The sequence below is a fragment of the Hylaeus volcanicus genome, chromosome 3 (genome assembly GCF_026283585.1).
Source record: "Hylaeus volcanicus isolate JK05 chromosome 3, UHH_iyHylVolc1.0_haploid, whole genome shotgun sequence".
Taxonomy (NCBI): domain Eukaryota; kingdom Metazoa; phylum Arthropoda; class Insecta; order Hymenoptera; family Colletidae; genus Hylaeus; species Hylaeus volcanicus.
Genome location: NC_071978.1, coordinates 6,516,647 through 6,544,076, shown reverse-complemented (window position 1 = coordinate 6,544,076; position 27,430 = coordinate 6,516,647). Strand labels below are relative to the sequence as shown.

The following is a 27,430-nucleotide window of genomic DNA, read 5'->3' as shown; positions in this document are numbered from 1 at the left end:
TCATGAAAATCTATAAAGTGTTCCTCCAAATCCTTCCAATACTGAAAGGTTCTGCGTCCTCGGTCATTGTATCGCGACGGCTCCCGAATTTCTAAAATTCCCCTTTCAGACGGAAAGTACGAGGGAGGTAAAGGATGCAGAGAAGCTCGTCAGAAAAAGGCTCTCGAAGTGGCCGGACCATCCTAAATTTCAGGAACGACCGTGGAACAGCTTCGAACGGCGGCCCCCGCGAAAGTAAAAAAGAACGTAAAATTTATACAGCCGCCATAAGCATGGGCCGCGCGGCGCAGACCTGGGAGAAAAGCACGTTTCGCGGCGACGGCGGCTGTACCGGGGTCTCCCGTAAATCAAACGGACGATAAAAAGCAAGAGAGGGAGAAAGAGAAAGAGAAAAAAATAACGCGTAAGCCGCTTCCGTTTTAATTATCTTCGGAATTAATCGGCGCGCGCGCTCGCGGCACATGCCCCGACCGAGGGCACACGCGAACATATCTCTCGGAATACGTCGTGCCGCCTCTAATTACAAAACGGAAGCTGCATTCTGTCGGTAAGATCGTGCTTCCTGTAGCCGCAGTAGCCTCGTTAGTCGTTTGCCACATGATATTGTTTCTCATACCTCGTGCATACGCGCGGAAAACGTGCGAGCACGCCGGCGCGACATGTTACCGCCACCTACGCGTGCAACCCCCTCCGCGGGTGCGAGGACACTTATCAGGGGTGAAATAAACCTGACAACGCGTAATTAAATTCGAGTGCGACTCGGTGGCTTGGCTTTTTTAACGGTGGTTTATTTATTGGTGAATATTAACGCTTCGACTTCTCGTAGGCTCTCATCGGGTCGTTTTGTGTGAGTTTGATTTTGGATATTGTTCTAACAAGGAGAGCATTGAAATATTTCATATTTGTTCTAAATGAAATCGAATTTTTTGTAGAAATGCTTGATACGATTCGTAGCAAGTAAGCCTCCAAGAAACCAAACAAGTATAGCGTCTCCACAAAAGATCGTGGAAATAAAAAATACTAAACCCGTAAAATTAACATGAACGATATACCCGATGGTCCCTGTTCTTCCCCCTTGCTTCTTATCCATCTGATCCAGTGGTTCTCCACCAAATCAATTACCCAAGTCCTAGAATTGGCTTAAACCCGTGACTTGAGCGCGTCCCACTCTGTGCGCATGAAAACAAGGAACAAACGACATCTAGGAAGATTGTCTGTTGATTTTACTTGCAGATGAGACTCCCGATGGAAGACTCTTGGGTTACGGTGATTGCGAGGAAGCGAAAGAACAAAAAGTATGTGGACGATTTTCACTCCCTTGGCGTAATCTTCCTTCGGCCTTCCGAATATTAAAAAAAAAAAAACAAAAAACAAAAGAGGAGATAAACAGGGGGTGGTGAATGAGTACTGCAGGGGGGTTTGCGCGAATACTAGGTCATACGTAGCTCTGCACCGAGTTGCACGTTTAGCCGTTTTTCTTTCGACGATAGGGATCGCGGTCGATCTATCAATGCCACGTTTAGTCCCGAGGCAACGCGCAGAAACGATATTAATAGTCGTTCTAAATACTGAAAGAGCGTTTATCGAGGAATTAACAGGTCCGTTCCGCGGGATTTCGAGACTTCAGGGGGTTGAAAGGGGGATGAGAATAAAACCTTGCTGGATTATCGATTCGATAGCCTTCACTCGATAATTCCGACGTGGAACGGGCACTTTATAGCCTCGACCGCGGAGAACTCGCACTTTTTCGCTACCATAATCTTAGCGTCCTCGTATCTCCATATAATAGGAATTAAAACGGGAAAATAGCACCGCGGAATGTTTATAGACGATATAAGCCGAGGATTTATCGCGGGGTTAAAGTCTTCGTCGATTTCTATTTCGACGGCTCTCCGTTATCATGAACGAGATCATCGACGCCACAGACTGTGATCATTTGAAAATTTTGGGTCAACGACTAAGCTTCAATTTTCGATTGGTATGTACAGTGTGTTCGAGATTCAGGCGAAAGAAAATTCAACTGCCAACGAGTTTTAGACTGAAATTGGATTTGGTAAAATACATATTTCTATTTTAGAGGTAATTTAACTGTATGCTAGGATGTCTCTCGTAGGGGGTAGATAAATTAGATGGTGCACCCCGTATAATTATAACACGTTGATCAATGCCAGGGCAATTTGAAAGTGGTACTGACATGATTGCACGTCGAGTGTGGAAGATTGAGTACGGGTAACTAGGGACGCTTGACTGGCTTGTCTAATAATATAGCGGGTGTAATGACCTATAATTATAATGACGCGAGGTGTTTCATACAAAAGATTCCATTTCCTTTATGAATGCGTTGATGGACGAGGTTTGCAAACATTTTGTACTGTCAAGTGGTTGGATTTCGATTTCGAGGAGAAAATTTTATACTGATTTCAACAAATACTTGTTAGGATGCTTATTGTTCAACAGTTACAGATGGAATACCTCTGCCACTCACGTTTTCGGTTTTCTATTGAAAAATCAACATTTATTTCATCAAAGTTCCCGATGCAGAATAATCATTGTCCCTATATTTTAGAAGATTTTACTTCTCACATTTAATTGAGAATATCATACAAAAATTATTTTCATTTCTGTTTCTCGATATTTAGTTATACATTCGCACTCTTACAACACGTACAATTTAAAGGCCGTAATTAACCACAGACACCTGTCTGATTTATCCTCGAATAGAATAAAATTCCTCCACCTTCGTGCTCCAGTAACTTCGTCCACCAACAACGTCGCGAGGATCCCCAGAGGACTTAATCGTAGCATGAACTTTTTCGCCGAGTTTCCCAGAATCGTTATCCCCCAACGCGTAAAATTATTAATGCGCGCGTTAACAGCGGCCAGGGAACGCCCGACTGTAGTTGGGGGTTGAACGAAAGTATTCCTACGCCGCGGTAGAAAAATGATATATTTATGAGATACCGAGTCTCGTTTCTGTTTCATGCAAACGAGGAACAAGACGCTGCGGGGGGGTTTGTTGCGTTTTGGAGAAACGCGAGACCCCTGCGCGGCCGTTGGAGGAATAATAACTGTCACGGTGAAAAGTGGGTCGTTTAGGGACGCGGGGCGGCCATAACGTTCATTTGTTGGCCGTGTTAACGTCTATACTAAGACGCCTGTCCGAACGTCGTGTACTCTCCGACTGGACTCGTTATTCTCCGCCATCCGAAAGTGGGTCGAACAGTATTGTTCGATATTATTTATCGCGTTCGTTAATTCTTTCCCCCCTCCTGGTCTCGCCGAACTGACCTCTGCCTTTTCATGGAATCTCGATCAATTAAGTTTAAGAGAGCGTCGTGTTAGCAACGACCCCTATTCACGCGAAACTTCCGACCGAGAACTGCTCCCAGAATGAACTTTCGCTGGCCCTCTGATGCTTCTTTGTTCGGCTTTCTTCATTTTCCTTTTTTCTTTTTATTATTACTATTAAATTCGTTCGGAAGTTTGTCTGTAGGATTTTCGCGTGGCGAGCAACGGGGCCAGAGGGTAAAGACGTTCCGAGAATAATTTCAAAGGAAACGAGATTTTCTTCTTTGAGATTCGCATTATCCCGCTTCAGAGTTCAATTTTATTTCGGTTCGGGGGAATTCGGGAGCATCCACTGATGGTAAACAGTTTTCTTTGGGTTTCGAGATACTCCGGCTTTGTTGCGGCACGTTTGCCCCTGAGTTGTTCGTTGAATATCCTTCGTTTACTACATTTAGAAATTCGTGTCGAATTGGTGTCGTTCACTATAAAAATAAACATATAAATGTAAATCAGAGCGTAAAAAGTAATCGTATAAATCATGTGTCATCATTGTGATATTCCATTTTTTTTAAATCGAAGACTTCTTTACAATCGATTAGTTTGTACATTTCTGTGTAATTGGTACATAATTTAGTTATTAAATAATAATATCTATATCAAATGCCTTGTCTCATAATATTAATGAAAAACACCTGTTTGTATTTTTAACACGAGCAATGTCATTGCTTATACTCCTCTTCAGTGTCTGACTTATGACTGACACGAACTACTTAATAATTGCGCTGATGGCGAGTTTAACGAATTCCATTGATCGAGACCTTTACGATCGATTCTCGTGTCCTTAACTAGTGCATTTTGCAGTGTTTAACGGTGAGGGGAAGAACAAAAAAAAATTGTTTCAAGTTTAATGTTGTTTAGGATTTTCAAAGTATCACGTACTGTTTTCCACATATTGCTACAATTTGACACACGAGAAGTAATCCTTTTAAAGAAATAAATATTATAATTCAATTCTACTCAACTTAAACTTGTATCACTTGTACACATCATGGTACGAAAATGTTTCGTACTATAATGCCGAAAGAAGAACAGCAGGTATGCGCATAAAGAAACATCAGACAATGGATATGCTAATCTCCTACCCAATTTCATAAACGTAACATATATAACGCAAAGTAATCGTCATACTTTGCACAGACCCGCCAAGCATTCTGCATGCATTGTAGAATCTGTGCACTTTGAATTGCAATTAGGGCAAGTTTTTGTAAATTTAATCTACATTCTCATCTCTTAATGAGAATCCATGACTGTTTCAGGTATTCTGATAAAATATATAGTAGCACACTAAATGTAGACTTCCACCTATAACAATAAACATGCATACAAATTTTATCAGAAACCGTAAAACAATCACATATGTAAACCAAATAAAATCAGAACCTAAACAAATAAACAAAATCCCATATTTCCTCACCTTCCCCAAATCTCAGCACTTTTTTCTCCCTATCGAGACTTCCTCCCAACGATATTCCACGCACGATCATGTCATTAGGGCGTACAAAGTACCCATGTTGTAAGACCTCGGCCGTTACCGCCTTGTTATCCGAGAATGGCCACCGTACCCACACCCCGTCGTCGCGCAAACAATCTCCGCGATCGCTTTCATAAAGAACAAAACCGGGGGTCTGGCTATGCTCCGGGAATTCCCATCGACATTTTTATTCAGTCCGTAATAGGTTCTCGCGCATATCTCTGGGCGCGATGGGGCTACGATGATCGGAAGCGTGGATCGAAAGGAGTCCAGAACAGAGAGGGTAGGGGGCGTGAAAATGTATGGAGGGGCAGGAAACGGGTCGAGTCGTCGAATGTCCCCCCGTCGAAAAAGGACGTGAATTTATTGCACGCCGAAACGCGGGGGCGACGGAAGAGATGGGTGGCGGGCGGAGGAACGTGAATCAGGAAAGCAATCGGGGACGGAAGTCGAACGAAGGGTGGCCAGAGAGGCGTGTCGGTGTGTCGCTTATTATACTTTCTTATTATTTATCGACCCCCATAAATAACGACGCCGATGGAGGTTGCCTAGCTCCGGTAGAGATTTACGGAGGTCTCGAATTAGTGTCATCCACCGTGGTATTTTTCACAGGCGTATTAATCCGCGTGCACTTACATTGTCGCAAACCCTTCCGTCGTTCTTCGAGGGGAGCGGCAGGGGCCGTGAGAATCCATTAGCGCCGATCGCTTCCCTGAATTCGATTCTCTTCGTAGCAGGCGGGGTAGAACGGCGAAGTAACGCGAAAGGAAGCCGTCCAGATGATCACCCGCGGCTTATAGGATGCTTTCAAACGCGATAACTATCCCGAGCGGCCGGGATTATGATGGCGTTATTTGGAAAGGCTTTGGCCTTTCTTGCCGACGAGGGTCGCTGACACGATTGCGATTCTTGTTCCGTGAAATTTCAGACGATATTGGCGCGTATAGTTCGTTTGAATTCATTACTACGGGAGTTCTTGGATGGAGGGGTTGTTCTACAAAAAATTAATACGTTCGCTATGAAAGTCCCGAAGAGAGTGGTTGTCAGAAACATCCGGTCTGTGGTAATTGTTCGGAATTGAGTTTTAGATCAATAGTTGCTTGAATTTAAGTAACAGAGACTTTTTTAGCCTCTTTCCTGACCAACTTATTCGAATAAATATTTAAACGTTACGAAAATAATAAAATTCTGAAGCTGGGCATCGCAAATTTGTATCGTTAGAGCGAAAATAAAAATTAAAATAAAAAGTATAAAATAAAAAGATTTGCATAATTCCTTCGTAACCAGAAATAGAATTTGAAGTGATGTAAATTCAGCGGTTGCGGATGTGTTACAATTCTTTCCAACACATGCCCCCTATTCTCTAGTCTATAAATATTCTGTTAAACTCCAGAGAGCTCAGCAAGTTTGGACTTCATAATTCCTTTATAATTCAATTCTTTTAAAACAGACACACGATAAATTCAGGCAACGCTATCGATTCACCCCACTGGTTCTTCGGACTATAAATAAGACCGTCGATCCCTTATATCGTTGTTGCCAGCCCCGGAATTAAAGAGCCCATTTACCGGCACTTTTCATCAGAACCCATTCACCCTCGCCTGTGGAACGAAACAGGCGCATTCGAGAGATCGATGCCACGAGCCTGGCTGTTCCCAAGGCTTTCAATTTGTTTTTCAAGATTCAATCGGCCCGGCTGGAATTGGACGACGATTCTTTTTTGAAGCTTCATACATTACTAATGATGGCCATTTAGTTTACCCATGCTCGCGCCCTCGCAGCGCCCTACGGTTATTCTGAAACTTAGGTCATTCCGCGTAGCTGGAATAAATGGCGCCTTCAACGTTGATTTAATACGACCCTGCTATTATGCTCGCGGGCCAAGGAGGAAGCGTGGAGTAAATCTATCGGCGGGAATTATCCTCGGTCGAATTTGAATTCGCTGTTACTTTCCCCTCCCGCGATGAAATATTATCCGCCCCGGTTGGCGTTTTGCGTCACATTCGAAGGTGGTCTTTAGTAATTGCGCGTTGGAGAAGCTTACTCCGGTATTAAAATGCCAGAGATACGGCACTGGCAAAAATAGATTGCTTTGTGTTCCCCGTTGCTATTACAATTAAATGAGAAAGTAGACTTTACGAGTGCTCAACCAGGAATTAAAATGTGAACGACGATTTTCATAAGAGTTTGTTGCCTCCCTGTCGGAATTAAATTAAATTGTAAAATCAACGTAAATTTTACGAATACTCAAAGGAACTTTGAGAGATGATTTCGTATGAAAGTATTGTTTGTTGAAGTTTGAATTATCGGTTATTACTTTTACTTCTACTATTGCCGTATCGAGTTTATGAATTTCAAATGGGTCGAAATGAGTTGGACGTTTCTTTGTGATTTCGTTCTGGAATACTCGATAACATTGCAACTGCAATTATCCATCTTCATCTACAATAACTGTGCGATTTCCTTTATCCCGAGTAATTATAATATATACGTATTTTTTAAGTATCTCATTATTTTAATACTATCGGGTTGTCCAGAAAGTTCCAAAAGCACACTTGAATTTTGATTTATGTATATTTATTGAATTATATAAGTACCATTTTATTCCACGATCTTTCCACCTATTAAGGGATGTACATTATTACATGTTTTCAACCATTCCAATATATTCGGACACAGTATGCGGCTTTGAAAAAGGAAAGGTTTCTCGCTTAAAGTGGAAAACCAGTTGGCAAACTTTTCAGGCTTGTTTTCATTGAAACAGATTCAGTTTCAAAGACTTTGCGATTTCTATTCCCCGAAGCACGACGGTATAAGATCAATCTTGTTTCAATTCGCGAAGACGTAACCCTAGGTGCCGGGCAGTGTTCGTGAAACCTTAGATCGACAGAAGTGCAACTGATTTACACGCAGGAGGACCACGGCCGGAGAAAAGCACCGATCGAGCAGATTTTCTTCGGCATCGCGGACACTCGTCGCGACCGCAGACTGCTGGAACGATGACGCGATAAAACGGGAACGAGCTTTGTATTGGAAATCGCGTAAATTCCCTCGTAAAATTGCGGGAGTGCGGCGCCCAACGAGGTCGGGGAGCTAAAGTAACGACGAATCCCAGGGACAGAAACGGCAGGTAAAAGAGTGCCACGATAGTTTTTACAAGAACATATGTCGACACCCTATAAATTCCGAGGCGTATCTGGCAATCGAGTACCAACGTGGTAACGTAGCCATCGATCCGAGGGACGATATCCTTTTTTATCGTCGTGGCCCGCGTAAAAGGGAACATGAATTTCATATTCTGCTAGGTAGACATACTCCAGCTCGAATAGCAGGCTGATTTGGGTCCTCTTCACGAACGACCTGGACCTAACTCTGCTGTTTAAAGTCTTTTACGTTTCGCGAGAGTAAACGTATGGTCGTAGGGCAAAGACAATGGATAAATTTATTAAATCCTGTAGGCGAGGATATTCTTGGGTTCCTTTCAGGAACTGATGTAATTAAGCTTAAAAATGAAGCGACATGCAATCATTTCTTGGTAGAGTTCTATATTCGTGAAAATAAATCAGTGAAATAATTTTCGAGTTATACAGGGTGTCCCAAAAGTCGGGGAGGAGCCGGAAATGGGGGGTAGCTGAGACCATTCTGAACAACAATTTCCTTTGCAAAAACGTCGGATGGGGCTTCGTTAAGGAGATATTATGCAAAAACCCCGACCAATCAGAGCGCGCGTAGACCGTTCGAGCGGCCGCGGTAGCGAAGCTACACGCTGGCGGCCGCGCTTGTACGCGAACAAGTGACTCGACGTGCATCGAAGGACATTGACGCTGCCGCCTAGCGCGTAGCCTTCGCTACCGCGGCCACTTGAACGGTCTACGCACGCTCTGATTGGTCGGGGTTTTCTCTTAATATCTCCTTAACGAAGCCCCATCCGACATTTTTGCAAAGGAAACTGTTGTTCAGAATCGTCTCAGTTACCCCCCATTTCCGGCTCCTCCCCGACTTTTGGGACACCCTGTATAATTTTATGTTTCCTATTTGAATGGAAAGTATTTTGCATCTATCTTTTATTTGACTCAAACAGAATATTACTTATCTCTGTCATACTAAAGGAACATTTTCTTGGGGGATCTACCTTCGTTCCAGGTTAATCAACATTTTTCCGCCACTGTCGAGCAGAATCGGTGCGCTTTTTCAGAACTCATTTTCTAGATTAAAAATCATCCCTTATTGAAATTATTTTGAAACAACACAACGTGTAATTTACGCTGAATTTCCCCCGCCAGGATTGGAATTTTAAGGGAGTGTAGGTGGGAGAGAATCACCGTAGGAATTCGCATACGCGCGCCGAGTCCCCGTGAGATTTTTCAATTCCACGGTGAACGGAATGTCGATTTGAGAGGACACTTGGTCGCAGAATAGACTTCCCCTCTATGAGGAGCTTTCAGCCGAGTTTCAATATACGCTGTTCGCGATACAAAGTTCATTCCCCTCCCTGGCGTTGGTTCGTATCGGCATCGTTCCGAGGTCTCCTGTGGGACCTGGCGCAGCGTCAAGGCCACGACGAGAAAATCCGTTTGACGTGACTTTCCGGCAATAAATCCCCTGAACGTGTTTCCGATCGCGACGCGCGGAAACACTTCTCCCCTTCCTCCACCGCCACTGGATCGCTACGGCCTGGAAAACGAACCCCATCAACGCTGGAAATCCGATTTTTCGTTTTATCTCCGGTCGACGGTACAGCGTTAAAGCTTGATACGCGGCGTTTCTCGGCTGGTCGTGAACGACCCTTGAATTATTCGCGTGGTCTGTCTTTTAATTTTGATGGTCCGCGAGCTTCGAAGGTCGTCGATCGATCGAATCCGGTCGAACCCGATCGAACAGTCGATTACAACGAGAGGTAGGAGCTTAGTCGGATCAGTGGAGTCTCCTCATTCATTGGTTTATGTGATTCACTCGCTGATAGATCGTGGTACTGTGGAGAAATGTTCTCTGAATTAGGGGTGACAATTTTTGTTAGGAGTAAGAAAAGATTTCGCGTGCAACTTTCGTCGAGCCTACTCCTTTTAAGCGAAATCCTGGATCCACGGTTTTTACCGCGACGCGAAAACCCGACGCAAATTTGTTGGCGCACGTGTTATACGCAGCCTTTCATTTAAAAACGCGAAATACGATGACGGCTCGTGTTTAATGATCGCGTTCGAGAATTCTCAGTTTCTCTCATTCTTTATTTTAAGTCCCAATATATTTGAATTTTACCTAGGAAAATATAATTTTATTCTGAAAATTCTCGAAATACGATTATAATTCGAATGTAAAATATCCAAAGGGAACAGAATTAAATCTCTGTGACTTTAATCTAAACAAATACAACGTTGTTTTATTTAAAAATTCTCGAAATTCAGTAAAACAACCAACGGAAGCTCGATTCAATTTTCATGAATTGAATTTAAGCGAGCACAACGTTATTTTATAATATTTGAAATATTCTCGGAATTCGTGAATAATTCATGAGTAAAATATCCAAAGGAAACACAATCATGAGTCCCTGTACGGATACCAAGAGGAACGGCGTTCTTCTGTTGCTCCATCCGAGGAAGTTTACGAGAATCTCCCGGTTACCGTAGGTTTGCAACGGCAGAAAGTTGAAGTGTGCTCGTAATCCTTCTGGAAAGATTATCCTTGGGCCGTACGGCGTTCCTTTGTTATGCATGGAACGAGGACACTCAGTGGACGACGCTAAAGCGGCCCTATTTCTTGACAATCGCCTCCTCTTGCTGTATCTCGTCCTTAAGGTTTGCCTTCTTCCTACCTCGAAGAGGTCTTTCCCCCATCGTCCTATATTCTACAGCCGCCATTTCCGCATTCCTGCAGTCTTCCAGGGGAAAATGGTGATAAGAAGGACGTGTACATTTGGGGACGATGAGTGCGCTGCTCCCTTCGAAACTCGGATTTTCATTCGAACGGGTCTCGCTTCTTTTCTCTGGCAGTACATACTTTGATCTATAGGATGGGAGCTAAAGCACCTGTAGCCTTCCACTTAATAATACAATAAAAACATTCGTAAGTTCATCGTTTAAATATATTCTTACAGCACTCAGTTAAAGAAAATAGGATAGCGGACATGTTTGAAGACGAATTGCGCAATTCGTCTGGGGTATACGTGGTGTGCATTAATAGGTTTTCACCAAGGGCTTTTAACGATCGAAGGATCTCATAAAATCGGGAATTAAAAGGTGCCAGAGTGCAAGAAGGCCAGGCATTTAAATGGATTCAATTTGGAATGGAGCCAACCTGGGTTGTGTGCGTCAGTGCCAACCGACGAAGGATAGACGCTCGTAAAGGTTGCAACTCGGTTCGTTGAACAAATTAATAGCAATCCTGAGGAATCGAGCGACTATTAGAATGCTCGAATACGATTTCCTTGAATGATCGCGAGTGCCTGACTCCCCGACGACGTTCCTCGAATCTTCGAGGATTCTCGAGCGCCCCGAATCCATTCTAAAGTTTCGCTGAATGGACATTTATGGACAGCCGTTGCGAGAACTTATTATCGTCGCTATTACTACTATCAGCTTTTGATCCATTGTGCAGTATCAAGATGCTTGGAAATCCGATTAATAAGGAACTATAGCATTGTTAATTACAGAAGGTGTTGGAACAAGATGGCTTTGGAATTGTAAAGAATTGTCTGCTTGTACATGCACAATCACTTGAAACTTTGAGATCACCTATATTTTCTGTACAAAATTAGACTGTTGTTACAATAATCATTATAAGGTTTGCTTGGTTGTTTGAGGGAATATATGGATCGCAGTCTTCCAAGCATGAAGAAGTCACAAGAAAAGCAAGATCAACAAAATTAAAAAATTTTCTGAACTTTATGCTCAGAGTTTTCAATATTTCAAATTCAAAGATATAGTTACACATACATCTGCCCAAAATTAATATAGCAGTTTGGTGATGTTAGATACAAAAATTGATCTTTTTTGTTCAAAGTGATTTTCAGTCTCAAAACGTACATAATCACATTTCGTTTGGCGCTGGCATTATTTTATCATTTTCTATGACTTATCGATGCCACTTCGAAGTTGCTTCGTTACAGGTTATTGAATTCGTATTTTTTGTCAACTATGAACACACGAAGGCTCGTGAAAAATGTGAAAAGTTCCTATTCGATGAACCACATCGAGTACAGGCATGTTTCACATGAAACAAATTTTCCTAAAATCAATAGATGGTAACTCACTTCGAATGGTAATTGTTATCTTCTCATCCACCATTACCGAATTATATTATTAAATATAATCGAGGTTAAGCAATCAGGTTCTGATTACACTTTCTCTGTTACTGTAGGTAGAACCATTTTATTTAATGACCGTTCCAGATCCCGTAGTCGGAATTTCTTATTTGAAGTTCATTTCCGGCGCTGTAGGTGGAATTTTTTAATTTGAATTTCACCTTTGATGCTGTAGGGTGAAATTATCGCCGACATTAAAATATTTTGCTGGTTATTCGACTAATGGTACTTTGAAGAGAAATTCTGTCTGTACTATAAATCACATGATCTTGACGTAAACCACAGTAAACACGAGGAACCTTTAACAAACCTGTTCACGCTTTCAACCCACCAAAAACGACATCTCTCGAATTACCAACAGAATGGAAGCTTATTCAAGCTCCGTCATCTATTATTCTATTAATCATACTAACAAGATTAACTTTTAGTATTCGACGTTAATTGACACTTTCCGTGCAAACAAACAGCGCCAAATACGCCCACATTAGGACAATCCACCGTTGCACCGTACGCGCCAAACACCATCGATTTTTCCGCCGCGTCGCCTAATTCCCCGAACAAGCTTAAATTACTTTTTCTGTAGGGGCGGATAGTGGGGAGAGAGACTAATTTCAATCGGTCGAAATTAACCAACTGTTCCAAAACTAATTTCGTTCGCAAACATAGCGTTCCGAGTGCCTCGAACGCCCAGCGAATCACGAGGAACGCCATTGTGCGGTGTATACCGCGTGTGCAGCCTGTCGGCCTATTCATCGCGTTATACTACTCCACTCCCATTGAAACGTATCCAGCACGGAACAGCGCGAGAAAACATCGGTCCAATTTTCAGAAAACCTCTCACCCGACAATATGCCCGTAGCCATCGAGACAGTTAATGAGGCCGGAAATAAGAGACGGGCAAATTACGAGAGGTCGTCGTCGTGTCGAGGCTATTGGCACGTATCGATTGTGCGGCCGATACGTCCGAGGTCGCTTTCTTCCCCCCCGACGCCGACGGCTTTATTGTACGGTTCACGGGGTTCCCACACTGTGGGTAACGAGCTCGATGGGAAAAAAATAGAAAAAAAAAAGAAGAGAGAAGAGTAGACGTCCCTTTTGCAACGAACGAGTGTAATACCGGTGTAACGAGATCCGAATGCGCGACGAAGGGACTTTCCAGAGGTGCCAGAAGTCGATGGCGTTTTCGCGATTTTTCTCTCCGATGCTTTTTTTTTTTACACGCCTCTGTTATTGGGACGCAGCTATTCCGATGCGATTGCCGGGAGTAATGCGGTTGACGGTTGATCAGTTTACTCGAGCAATGTTGTGGGTTGTCAGGCTTTCTCAATGGGAATGGATAATTGTGTATTTCAGGCTTAAATGGGTTTTTCTTTTTATTCTTTTCACGAGTATTCTGATTCTTTCTGTGCCTTTTTTTATTAGGAACAAGTATTTTAATAGAGTCGTTGAATTAATATACTTGACACTTATGAATTTAATTAACATCTAACTACATTATTCCTTTATCTCTTAATTAACAGAATTTCTACTGGAAAATTTGTACTGCTGATGCATCCCGTAGCAAACAGATGTCTTAATTGTTCAGTAATTACTGTTATAACATTTTGATACTGCAACATTATTGTTGCGTTTCATTTGGGACTCGCTGGTTTAAGTAAGACTTAACCAGTAGATCTTAAATTATACAGTACGAATAGTATGAATGATCATCAATAACTAGTTAGTTGATTGGTGCATAATTAGCCTGAATAGATTATTCAAACGATAAATAGCATCGCATGTAAGGCAGGATTTGATAGTTAAGCCCTCTGATGACATTTAGCAGATTCGAGATGAAACGCAGTAATATCGCTCTTTGCATCAAATCCTATTACCATTGTCAAATTGTAATTTGATTATGATAACAAACGAATTTCGTAATGCTTGAGTTCGGTAACGCCATTGTGCGTGAATTACGTTCTTGTAATTTTCAGACCCCTAGAAAAAGAAGACTTAACTAAAAAATGTTAATTTCAAAATTTCTTTCATTTCTGTGCAGTGGAACAACAAGCATTACAAAGAATTTTTATTAACTTCAGATTAGATTCTCTTTATCAGCAATTTTTTAACCATTAATTAACTTCAATAGTTGGAATAAGAGATGAGATCGTAATTCTGTGCAGCTTGAATTTTAATTTTCTCTTAAATTGAGCTCCTCAAAGAGTTAAGCTTCATCGGTAAGAAAAATGACAAGAATAAAAGTCTTTATAACGCTGGCGACTAGAGTTAAACGAGGGTACGAAAAAAAGGCTAATCACTATCATCGCGCTGATTTCGTGAAAGGGTTGAACACAGTTCAGGGGACCTTGGAATTTAATTGAGACGAGCCACTAGCTTAACAACATTTTAGTGCATAAACTCACGCTTACTGCCTCATGTTCATCATCCCAGATTTATGACACTCGATTACGTCGGAGCCTGAAGCAATTTGCTCGTCATTTGTGCGACCAATCTCGCGAGGAAAAGACCCAACAAATGACAAAAATGATGGAAGCAGCCTGTGATAACCGGGATCCAGTGTCTCCTAATGTAACAATGATCTCGCGGGACTGGAACGCGAAATGAAACCGAGAAGGTCGTTTGGCCGTTATTTTCGTCGACGCAGTTACCCGGATAATTTGCATCTTTTTCTGCTCGTCTTTCCCGAGTCATGGTTCTTTTCATCGTCGAAGGAACGACCTGGGCCGAGGGATGGAGAACGAGACGAGGGTGGAAAGGAGACAGCGCTGTAGCAAATTTCCTGGCGATTCTTATCACGGACAGAAGGGGTAGGTGCATTCGTCGTTTGTCGTGGACAAGGGAAGACGACGTCGTTTTCTTTCGCCAGGACGTACCTTTAACTCGCTCCCTTACCTTTGAGCGAAGACAAACGGTTTTCGTTGCTCGCCTCAGTTTTTTCGGACGCGGTCGCAGCGATGCGGGTAATTTTTCTTGCTTCCTGGCGTCGCCAGTGGTCCTCGTGTAATTGCCGGTGCGCGAATTGCATCCTCTTCGAGACTGTACAACTGGTTAAAAACAACTTCGTTTAACGCATCGGAGGGCGTACGTTGATTATCAACATTCCTGAAATTCGATATTTGGGTTATAGTTTGGGGTGGAGATATCACGTAGTTCAAATTGATTGCAATTACTCAAGGGGTAAGTTTATAGCCTTTCGAGTCACGAATTATTGCAAAAGAAAATCGTACATTTCCTTTTTATAACAACAAATTTAATATCACTGTACTCTTTAAGTTTGCCTGGCAGTAAATGGGTTAAAAGGAGAGTTTAGCTTTCATGAATACAAAATATATTAACACTAGAATTATTTAATATCAATGCATACCTTTTATGTATGCTATTATATTTGAACCGTGAAATCGATTGAATCGGTGGAAATAATTGATGCAAAGGTAAAATTACGGTTATATCGGTTGGTAATATCGAAAGGGGAATATAGCTTTATATATATCATAACAGAGCAATGCATTTTACACTTTTATTTTTGTTTACACGCCAGACGAACGCTGCTTGCATGATGAGTTCACATCTGAATTTCATTCGATATTCCAGTTGGGTTTCCGGTATAGTCGTCGCGTGTGACTGATTTAAAATTGAATCGAAGTCAATGTTTATTCAATCCGTAATACGGTTGTCGGCACATTATTTTGCCAGCGCGAGTCTCGCGGAGGACTGTCAAGCCAGCAACGCGATCACCCTCCTCGTTGCCGTCCAAAATTTCAGCATCGAGGGTGCGTCAAGCCACACCATCCATTTCACGAACGTCGAGGAATGACATATTCTCAGGTTCTCATTGGGACCGAGGTCACACGAGGCGACACACGCGACACATGTCACGTGCACGTACGCGCGTCAACCGAGGCGTCAACTGCCGGATAAAACCATTTGTCAAATCTCCTTCCAGGGAGTGCTCGTAGATATTCGACGCGAATCCTAAGAATTTCTTCGTAAACAGCCGACAGTAGCCGACGGGAACGAAAATATCATCGACCGGGGACGGCTCCTCGGGAAACCACCCCTGAGACAGGCGAACTGCTGGTAGGATTCTTTCTCGTCATTAAGGGCGCCCTTTCTCTGTCTGGGTAGAAAAATACATTTTTTGTTCTGATATTCTTGTTTCTTAAGGTCTTTATGCAACTGTTTATGTTATGGAAACGTTGTTTCTCGAATATTATAAAGCGACAGTTGAAAAATTGTCGACACTATCGTTAAATGTCCTTATTTGTGCACATGAACTACACTATTAGAATTTTTGTTTATTCTGTTCATACTAATTTTAGTCCAAGTTAACCCTAAAAAGTAAATTACATTGGTACGAGAAAAAAAATAATTCAGGTCTGAAAAGGTTAACATTGTTGATATGTATAAAATACACTCCCAGCTGTAGCCTACAGTAAATTATTTTTGATAATTCAGACATTACTATTTTTTGGGAGGTCATTCAATAATAATATGCACCTTCGGTAGTATTTCCGACTTTCTCTGCACAAACAGCTTTGTATCGAGGTAATCGAGTGGATAAATGTAAATGAATTTGTCCACGGTGTATTTATTATGAAACAACAATAACGAGGTGCATAGAAATTAATGCTAAAGCTTTGTAATTATGCTAGCCACGCTCTATTAATCCGGGTTATGAATTCACCTCCAAAAAGTGATCTGCAATGCGTACTGGCCGCACTCGAGAACTCTTCACTTCCACATACACCCACACAACCCCTCGTTGAGTACCGTGACGCACGCAAGCATTTACGAGCTACGTATTTCTAAATATGGTGTTTGCGTTTTGCACTCGTGGCACTTCCACTTCCACAACAAATGCATTTGTTAACTTTCAATTTCGTCACCTTACGAAACTAGTGAGGATCGAGTAAATAAATCAATTTGCAGTACAATCATGGCTTAATTCTGGTAGGTTTTATATGTTTCAACACCAATATTGAATCATCTTCAGCTACAGTCAACTCGAACAATTTTAAAAGAACCCGGATATAAATTCACCTATAAAACAATTTTACTGAAATGTCTTCTCTTTGGTACAAAAATTATGTAATTCCACTAAAAATTACTAAGCGTAATCGACATTCATAAATTGTTAAGCGGAAAAAGAAGATTCAATACGAGGATAAAAACGCGTAACGCTCGATAAAATGAAACCATTCTCTTACTGCCAACAGCTTTATCCGCAGTCGTTAATTTTCTACGACGTCAAAAGTTTGCCGGTTAGGTGCGGTTAAATTCACCGTTGGCGGCAGCTGGAGTCGAGACAGAAAAAAGTAGTCGATTCGTGTAAAAATCGTCCGGCTATGCGTATCAGACGATGCTTTCGCTCGGGAACGTGGTAGCCAACCGCGAGAAACATCTGGTCATAATGTTCCGTTCGAGAACACGCTACGAGTGTTTCCAACGGCGTTGTTGAACGAGAAGAATCAGGGTGGAAAGCGATTGGGAACGGGGCGCAGGGCGGAAACGTGGATGGGAACATGCTGAACGCGCTAATTGCAAAAACTGCCTGCAGCGTCGTCCGTCGCTGTCCTTCGGCTCGTTCTTCGTGGAAGAAAGAAACGCGGAGGCACGTGAAACACGGCGTTCGGTCAGCTTGCTGGAAACTTTCCACATTCTTCGTTCACGTGCCAACGGGAACTTTTCGTTTAATTAATTTTTGCGCCGCTCCTCGAACAACGCGTCTTCACGCCAAAATTCGCCGTTCGTGTTTTTCTATAGTCTGGCAACTGCTGAATTACAGGAATACGGAGTGTTTCTTCTTGGAATTTATTCGTGTTTAGGATTGGTAGAAGGTTAGACGAACGAGGCATTGATATTATTAGATTATGAGTTCCTGTACAAATTTTCAGTAACTCTTACAGCGTCTAACATCTCAAATATTAACCCTTTGTACTGTGAGCACTTTTGCTACATGCAGGCAGTCAACTCCAAGTCTATTTTTCTTAGATTTCTGAGTTATTGAATCGCCACGAAAAAACTTTTTGCCAGCTGTGTACTGTTTACGACTCAGATCTTCGGGATCTCCAGATCTTCAGAAAGTGTCATCCATCGGTCGAAGCACTGTCTGGGTTAGTAGACACAGACGACACTAGAGTCCCAATTCGCTAGTACCTTCTCGCATCTGTACATCTGAGCTCACAGCTCTTTGATTCTCGTGCAACGTTAGAGTCTGGATCATTGTACTGTACTCCTCAGTCACACATGATACTCGTCTTCTTGCACTCAACGCCTTCACGTACATTCCAATAATCCATTCTGACGTACACTTGGGACCGATACTCTAAGCCAAGTATCTACTCGATCTCCAAGCTTTGTAGCAAACACTTGTCATTCATACTTGACGTTAAAGCTTGCGTTAATCCATCAAGCACCTATGCCCTATTTATAGAACACGCAGAAAACTATTTTATGCTGTTATTAAAATTTATCTTTACATCGTGTCATTTTTCAGGTGTAAAGTGAAATCCTAGATGATGGACACTAATTTTACAGTATTATTTTTCATGATACCTTTTTTGTTCTTGAAATATTGTCTTTGGGAATAATTTAATTTAATATTTTAGTTGGGAATGTCCCTAGATTGTAGTCAATGAAACTAATTCTTTTTATGTTAGTGAAGAGTTTTACTAAAGTTTATAGTTTAGTTTATAGTTTACTAAAAAATTATTTCTAACAGCTTACCGGTATTATGTTTGTCATTTTTAAATTATTAGATGTTTCTAGAAGCCAGGGTCCTGTTTATACACCTACATGTTTAAATTAAAGGAAATGAATGTTCTATTATAATTTTTATATAAACAGTTTTTTAATTGAATTATTATGAGTTATTTTAAGAAGTTAATACTTACAACATGATATCTCTAGCGAGTTTAATCGCTGTTCGAATTAATGATGCCTAATAACTTCGCAGACTGTGTATTAGTATTACTATACCGTGGTGCCTCATTGCATCTCTACGGATACGAAGCTTGATTGTTTCGGTATAAATATGGAGCTTGATTGCTCCAGAACGAATGTATGAAGGTCTCGTGATTTTCAGGCGAACATGAAACTTAATGGCTCCTATTGAATTGTTATGTGGGACTATTGTTGGCGAAGTGAAAAAAGTTTTGCTCGTTCAGTGGAGATCGGGTTCTCCCTTCCTTTCAACCCTTTTTTAAGCATTCCAGAGAGGGGAGTAACAGATCCAGAAAAGATTTGATTGACTTTTTAGTTTCTGGACAGCTCATTCTAAAATTTCGCGAATATGCTTGAGTCGAACAAAATTTGTATAATTCTTCTATTTTATCCCGTAGAAGTCATCATAGTGAAATTCGAAAAATGTACAACGTTGACATTCGTCCTCTCTGGAGATAGCAACTTAAAAAACATTGAACACCCATATTCCATTCTTCCGCAACGTTCAACTTCGTCATCTCCCTATATAAATTCCGGAACCTGATAAAGTCGTTCCAGAATCACTGCTGAAACATTCCCCGTCCGCACGTTGGTCGAATTTCCATCGGACATTTCAGCGGACCAGTGGAAAATTAAAAAATTTTTCCAGCGTCGCGGTGTTATACGATCCGCGGGCGTACCTGAAAAAAAGAAAACCGCTACGTGTCCCACCGAATGGTTCTCTCTTTCGCTGAAACGCCGGCTGCGCTTTATCTTTACGACACTGGCTACGCGTGCCATTTCCGCCGTTCGCCAAGTTTTTCCCACCAACGAGTCAAACGCATTGCAGAACGCTCGAACGACTCACTTTCGCGTATCAGCTCCCGACGATAAATGTTATTCGCCTACTCGCCACGTGCTTCCGTAATCCACGGGCGAGGATATTCACCGTCGAGGCGGAAAAATCACGCATGATTTCTAACAGGTCACGGCAGGCTGATTCGTGAATTCGTAAAACGTTTTATTAACGCTTCGTCGGGAAACTGATCGGTTTTTGTTCCGTTTTTTTTTTTGGCCGTGGTCGCGTAAACCGTTTCGAAAGCCACAAACTGCGAATTTCAATTATTTGCTATGGTTTTAGAATGTTTCTTTTTGAAATACAGTTTCGTTTTTGGGTTACACGTATATATGTAGAACTAACATGTTCCCTTGTCGAGCGTGACGAGTAGCCTGGATTTGAAATAACAATTTCGTGGTTCGTTTTTTGTGATTGAAAGATTTGTTTATGGAGTTTTCTTTGTAAAGTGTGTTGTTTGCGAAAACTTGTGTTTTGGAGAGTGTCTTGAAATAGAGGTGCTAGGGGAGGTTAGTAATATGTATCAATTCGAATTGGAAAATTACGGTGAAATATGAAATTATTTAATTCAACTCTCGGCTGTTAATTGATGGCTTATTCGATAAGCATTTCTCTGTGTGTGTACTATCATCGATATGGATCTTCTGTCATAATTAAATTCATTATCAGAAACGGTTGCGTTATCCCCATCCATCATGTGTTTGAATTTATTAGAGGGATTGTATAACCTCAAATGTGTATTCATCTTTAGTTATTATTCATTTTACCTTCGATATCTGTTACAGGTTAGATATTTTTAAGGTTGTAGCATTATTTCACTACTCGGACTACTGGAAGTAAAACTGAGGTAAAATTACTATCTCTCCGTGTAAGGACAGGTTACATTTCCTAATAAAACCACGCTTCGAAAGGGAAAAAAATAATCGTGGATGTGTAAGTAGAAAACGCGAGCGTGAAATATATTCCACGATTAAATGATACGTTTGCAAATAACAGGGATAAGGTGGTCGATATTTCACCCAGGCCGTCATCTTCCTCGGGAAAACGTCTGATCAATTACACGGTTCATTCTACTTGAGAGTGATTGTAGGTTCTACCTTCGCCTCTAATATACGACCAATTACACACACTCTCTCTCTACTTGTACCTTTTGTTACCCGCAATATGATTGAACTACGAACTGTGTAGTCTTACACTCTAATTTCTTGGCGGGAATTTCATATCACTTCATCAGGAAATTATTTCCCGAACAAGAGTGGCACGGGAACGAGGAGAACTCGGTTCCTTTTTGTTTCGCTTAATTACCAAGTTAATTAAATTTTGTGCAAAAAAGCACCCAGTTAAGAAGGCCGATAACTAAACGCTGTTTGGTTGGTTGCAGCGTTTAAAAATGATTAAATGTTGTACCGTACTGTTGTAAAATGGGGATTGAATCGTGTACGTTTGAGAGTGTATTAATTTGAAACTTTAGAGTTTGCATATTGTAATATTTATGCAGTGTCTCCTCGACTATTTTTAATAAATATTTTGCTTTCATTTTTGGAGCCTTACTGGGCAAAACATATTTCACACAGTATTCTGCCTCTTAATAATTTTAATGAAATTAAATTTTTCTAATAACTTTAATTAAATTGGCCAGGATAGCAATAAAGATTTTTCACTTGATGTCTTATTGAACTTGTAAATCTAAAAAAATATTATTAATAGTTTAAACAGTGTATTTCAATTCGTGTCACATTTCAAGGACTACCAATATCTTATTATATAATTACTTTAGAAAGCCCCAAGTAATTTTGTATTAATTAATGATAGAGTATGTCAACTGCCTAAACTCATTGTTTATGACCCTGCATTACGCTATATTTTTTACACTGGAGTTCCATTGAACGTAAAGCAGGATTCAAGGTATTAACAATGAGGCAGGATCGTCAATTTCGTTTTCACATTCACGCAGACGCGTAGTAAAAGTTTCATGAGCCAGACAGCCGTGCCATCCGACACTCTTTGGGGGATTTAAGCAGTGATCGATGAAATCGTTGCATTTCGCAGCAATTCGCTGCAGCCTCGCCAGTGGTTACGAACGACGGCACGCGTCACTCGTTCGGACACGTTGGAGCATAGCGAAGCGCGAGCGAGCGTGGCCCCAATTAATTTGCAATCGATTATACGGACTGCGTTTTAACGTCACGTAACAAGCAATTCGTATCTGCCGCTGGTCATATTTGCGCATTATATTTCATTGTCAAAATATCCAAGAAAATTATCGCGCCTCTAACGTAACCCACACTGATTACAAGGAGAGGAAATTACACTGTGTTCTTATAAAAGAAGAAATATAATCAATGTCTATTTAGGAGAAAAGAAATGAAAATTAATACAATGAAATTCAATTTTAATTGGACATTAACGTGTATTATTTGTGAGTAGCAGTTGTGAGTTAGATATAGGACATTCCCTTAACTCTTTGAATTTGTCTAAATTAAACGATAGGTTTGATGTTTCCAAATAAATTTTTCATTATATATATATATACAAGTGTAAAGTTTATCCATGTACATATTTATAACGAAAGATTTATTTGAAAATATCGAACCTATTATGTAATTTAGAGAAACTTCTTTAATAGACATAGAAGACGAATATTTATGAGACTGACTGTAGGCCTCAACACCACTTATTCTTTCTAACACTTAATCAATGATCAAGATTCTGTTTGCCCCTCGAGGAACAGTTTTCTTATAAACCAAACTTTCCGCAACCTAAAATTTAAAGCTGACATCAGAACCGATGTTTCAGATGTCCTGACAGCGGGCCCCGGGCCACCAGGATGCCGACAGACGACGACTATGGCCGAAGAGAACGTCTCCTACTGCACCAACACCCGATCTCTCAGTACGGGTCCTCGTCATCACCGGTTCCAGGATCGAACGCTGGCCAATCCGGAAGCGTCGGTTCCCAGATCGGTTCCAGCAATTCCTCGGACTGCTACAAGCAACAACAACAGCAGCAGCAACAGCAACAGCAAACGGATCTACGTTCCAGCACGAACGTCTCGGGCGTATCTAACCAAGATCGTTATCAGTCTGAGCAACAAAGCCAAGGAAACGAGCACGTCGATTATGGCAGCCGGGAGCGAATGTCTGGCATCGATCGTTACGACAAGTCGACGGACAAGCCGTCGATCGACGATTTCCCCAAGTCCTGCACGGAAACGCGTTCGATACAGTCGAGCTGCGACCGATTCGGTCACTATCAGAACCAGGAGCGATTCGGCCAGTCCTCCCTGCAGGCACACCATCAGTACACCCCGGCCAGATCGGCCAGTTCCGGTCAACAATTGTCCCAAAACGTTCTGGCCGAGCGTTTTCCACGATACAACGAGCTCGGCGGTCTCCACGGCGAGCAACGACTATCCCTTGCCCAGAATGACCGCTTTCAGCAGACCACGAACACCAGCAACGAGCTGGTGTCCACAGGAAACGAGTACGCGAACGCCAACATCTTGGTGTCAGGCTGCGCGACGAGTCCTTTCTCGTCAGAGACGTTCCCCTCTCCGCCATCGCCGGCGCCAGCGAACGATCGTTTCGTGCCACCGCCACCTCTGTCGCCCAGCCCGAGCGAGAAGTATGCCTCGACTCAGAGTCTGGCTGGTTATCCTGCTGCTGATAGGCTTCTGCCCCCAGGTTCTCCAAGCACCAGATACGGCGGGGGTACAGCGCCAGCCTCCCCGATGCCAGCTAAAGAACGATTCACCTCGGCGGAGCGACTACTGGGTAATCAGCAATCGTCGAGCGGCATGCACGAGTCCAAGGATCAGCAACGATACGCTGGGGCCAGCGACCGCCTGTTGTCCGGCTCATCGCCGGTGCTTGGAAGCCTTCAGGTCGGCCTACAAGGCGACAGGAGCGTATACACCACTGGCAAGGACGCCGGTGGCTCGCGATACGGCGCCATCTCCACGGACAGACTCCTCTCTTCGTCGCCTATACACGCCCCGGTGCCAGAGAGGTTCGCGAGCAAGTCGACGGACCGTTACCTCGGCGAGTCGCCGGTCTACGAACGATACCATCGCCAGGAAACGGCGTCGGGGGTTCATCACGATCGTTACACGACGATATCATCGAGCACCGAGAGATTCCTCTCGAGCTCACCGAATCCCGAGGCCTCCCATCAGCGATACTCGACGACGGAAAGGTCACTGCAAGTGGCGTCCAACATCAACGAGCAGAGACGCATGTACGCCGATCGGGCCGTCGAGACGGTGTGCCAGAAGTATACCGATCGATCCAGCGGATCCCCGGCGCCTACCGATTTCAGTCGATACTCCAGTTTCCAAGAAGTGGGGAACAGTCAGTCCAGGTACATCGCTAACAGCGATCGGTTCAGCGACACGATGCAACGATGCGGCCAGTCGCGATCCAACGACAGGTTCTGCGTGCCTACCGACCGCTATCTTGCCAGTTCATCGCCAGGCCACGACGCGAGACTGGCTACCAGCGAGGCGACCAGGTACGCCGTCTCGGGATCCTCCACCGAACGGTTGCTCTCCACGACGTCCTCATCATCCTCCTCCTCCACCGACACCGTTGCTCGGTACCACTCGTCCTACGCGAACACGGCCGCCACGCAGTCGTCCACGTCCAACGACCGTTTCACTTCGATCTCGCCGACACCCGAGACTCAAAACAATAGTCTCAGGTCGAGCACAGGTGCCACGGGCGGTTCAAGTAGCTCCAGTTATCAAAGTACGACAAAAACGGCCGTGGACAAATATCTTCAGGTGTCGAAGTCTGTTCAGAGCTATAGTACCGATCGTTATAACGTGGGGAATCCCAACGATCAGTTCGACAGACTCAGCCAAGATCGCTACGACAGGTTTTCCAGTCCTGTTACCAATACCACCGATCGGTTCGTGTCTTCGACCGCCACTTCTGATCGCTTTCATTCCGCCGCTGATCGATATTCTCCTGCGCGTGCCGCGGACAAGTACCTGTCCCTGCCAAAGCCGAAGGATCGGTACACCGGTCGCATAACGCCTATCTCCTCGTGCGGGACCTCCGTGGCCGTCACGTCGACCGATCGAACCTACAGCTCGTCCACGGCGACCGGAAGCTACGTTCCGCCAACCGCGCACACACCTGTCGAACGCTACGTGCCTCAACCACCCCCGGAGGTCCTCTATCCGGACAGATACGTCGACAGATACGTGCCGCCATCCGCGCACACACCCACGGATCGTTACGTGCCCACCAACGATCCAGGCGATCCATATATGAGACGAGATTTGGGATTCCATCATCATTATCGGCTACCACCACCCGCCGGATACCCGTACCATCAATCGCACTTCCGGTTACGCAGTTTCGCCTATGCGTCGCCCGGTCGTCTGGGAGGCAGTCCTGGATCTAGCAGCTCCAGCAGCTCCGCGTCCAATCAGAGGGATGGTTTCTCCATGTCGCCGTTGCTTAGGCCGAAGGTGCGAGCTTCCGCGGTCGAGTTCCCGACCGCGTCCAACGGTGTCGTTCGCCACGTGTGCACCAATCCTCCATCTTGCTGCAACGAGGTCTCGGGAAGCGGAAGAACGTGCTGCCAGGCCATCAGGAGATCGCTGCCGCCGGGGGCGCTATCGTCGATACCAACACAGACTTCTTGGTGAGTAGCTTTAGTTATTACGGGTTTGCTAGAGGTTCTTGTAGTTTTTCTTTTCATTTAAAGATGGCGCGACATTGTGCAATTACTTGAGCCGTTCGCTGCACAAATAGATTAACTCCATTTTTTGAAAAATCTTAAATTTAAGTGCTAACGCACTTGGTACAGTCGTAACTTTTTATATTTATAACTTCCCTAAATAATAAAGATCGATACCACTAAACGACAAAATTTTATTCTTGCCATTGAATAATAAATCCTTTATTTCGAAGGCCATTTTGATCGCACTTTTCAACTTATTGTTTTATTATTATTATTTATTATTTAATATTATTGTAATATATAGGAAAGTAGTATGAAGCTATCAATAAAGATATGAATATAAATAATAGATATTTTTAGTCATTTTTAAGCTGATGACGATCCCAAAACTAGCACAACAGAGTATAGCGAAGGACGTTCGATTAGAATAGAATTAATACGTGAATACATGTAATGTATGAAGGGAAAAGCAATATTTCCGTTTAACTCATATATCTACATGGAGCTTGATTAATTTCCTCGAAAATGAGCGCGTATGAAGTCTAGTGCATCGAACGCTTGCCTGAACTTCTTTAATTTATTAAAGTTAGCGTTACCGCGATCAAAAGTGTTCCGAATAAAAATCTTCTAGTGGCGAAATGAAATTTTCCATCCACAGATGGGGAGCGGGGGGGTAGGGGGTAGGGGGAAGGGGGTCTGATAAATCTGGATTTAACGTCGAATTCTGAATTTAATCAATTTCAGCGGAACTCCAATATGGTGCAAACTTCCACGTTAACGATCAAACATATTTCGCACGTGGTCAGTATCGGAATATTAAGGGCGCTATAAATTCACGCACAACATACTTCGGTATACCGAGTGGAAAGTTAAACCGTGTGGTACCCGAGTGTAATCTCGCCCACCGAGGTTTAATATCGAAGGAAACTGAAATTGAGTCACGGCGTACGAATGTCTCAACGTCCCCCCTCCGTCCCGCTGGGATAACAGTAGTTCCCTCTGTCTGGCAATAAATAACATTCATCCTACAATTAGGGCTCTCCCATTCTAATTCGTGAGCTTTATTATAAAGGCGTATGATTACGGAGACGCGTAATCCGGATCCCACTGTATTCCTTAATCCCCGGCTACACGGCTGAGCTCTCGGCGCATGCAACTCCTTTTATCTGCACGCTGACTTCCATTCCTATGGCAATTAATTCCTCTTGCTCTCGGAATCGCACCCCTCCTCAAAATATCCTGACGACGCGTTTTAAAATTTCCTTGTGATCTTCGCTTGGCAACATGTCAAAGAACCCTACGAAATCGCGTTACTTTAACGAGGACGATAATTATTTGAGAATTCTTTCAGTTTACTTCAGTGTTAGACTCTCTGTTATCCTAAATAATGGTATTCATTTTAATTTTCTTGCTCCTCGACTTGTCTCTATTTTATTATTTTGTCCATATTGTGCATTTGTGCTGCATATTTTGTGCATATGTGAAGAAACACATTTTAATGGAAACTCCTTCGTTGCTTAAAAAGGACTATTCTTATTTAACTAATTCGCGTCGTGCATATTATACCATTGAAAGTAACATAATAATACGCATTTCTAAAATATTGTATTCAAAATAAATAGTAGTTGATTCCTACCTCGAGTTTTCTTGCTTAGGCAACACTCTAATTGGGATTCTCATTAGCGACTCGCGGACGTTGGAAATGGATATTTTTATACACGCAGATGAGGAACACAGAAGCGTGAATTAAAGTATGTTTTGTGACCTTAATGTCATATTTTATGTATAAATGCATTTGTACAATTCCCTGTGTATTTTTGTATATTGTTACTTGCCATAAATCCAT

General features: G+C 42.7%; 1 protein-coding gene across 1 annotated transcript in view; it reads left to right on the top strand.

The window, feature by feature from the left end:
* The window catches only part of LOC128873084 (inactive rhomboid protein 1), a 236,131-nt gene that overhangs the window by 84,602 nt on the left and 124,099 nt on the right, over positions 1-27,430 (top strand). The window contains exon 3 of the mRNA XM_054116356.1: positions 22,690-25,545. Coding sequence (XP_053972331.1) covers positions 22,721-25,545 — 2,825 coding nt within the window. The 5' untranslated portion in view covers positions 22,690-22,720. The remainder of the gene's footprint in view (positions 1-22,689; positions 25,546-27,430) is intronic.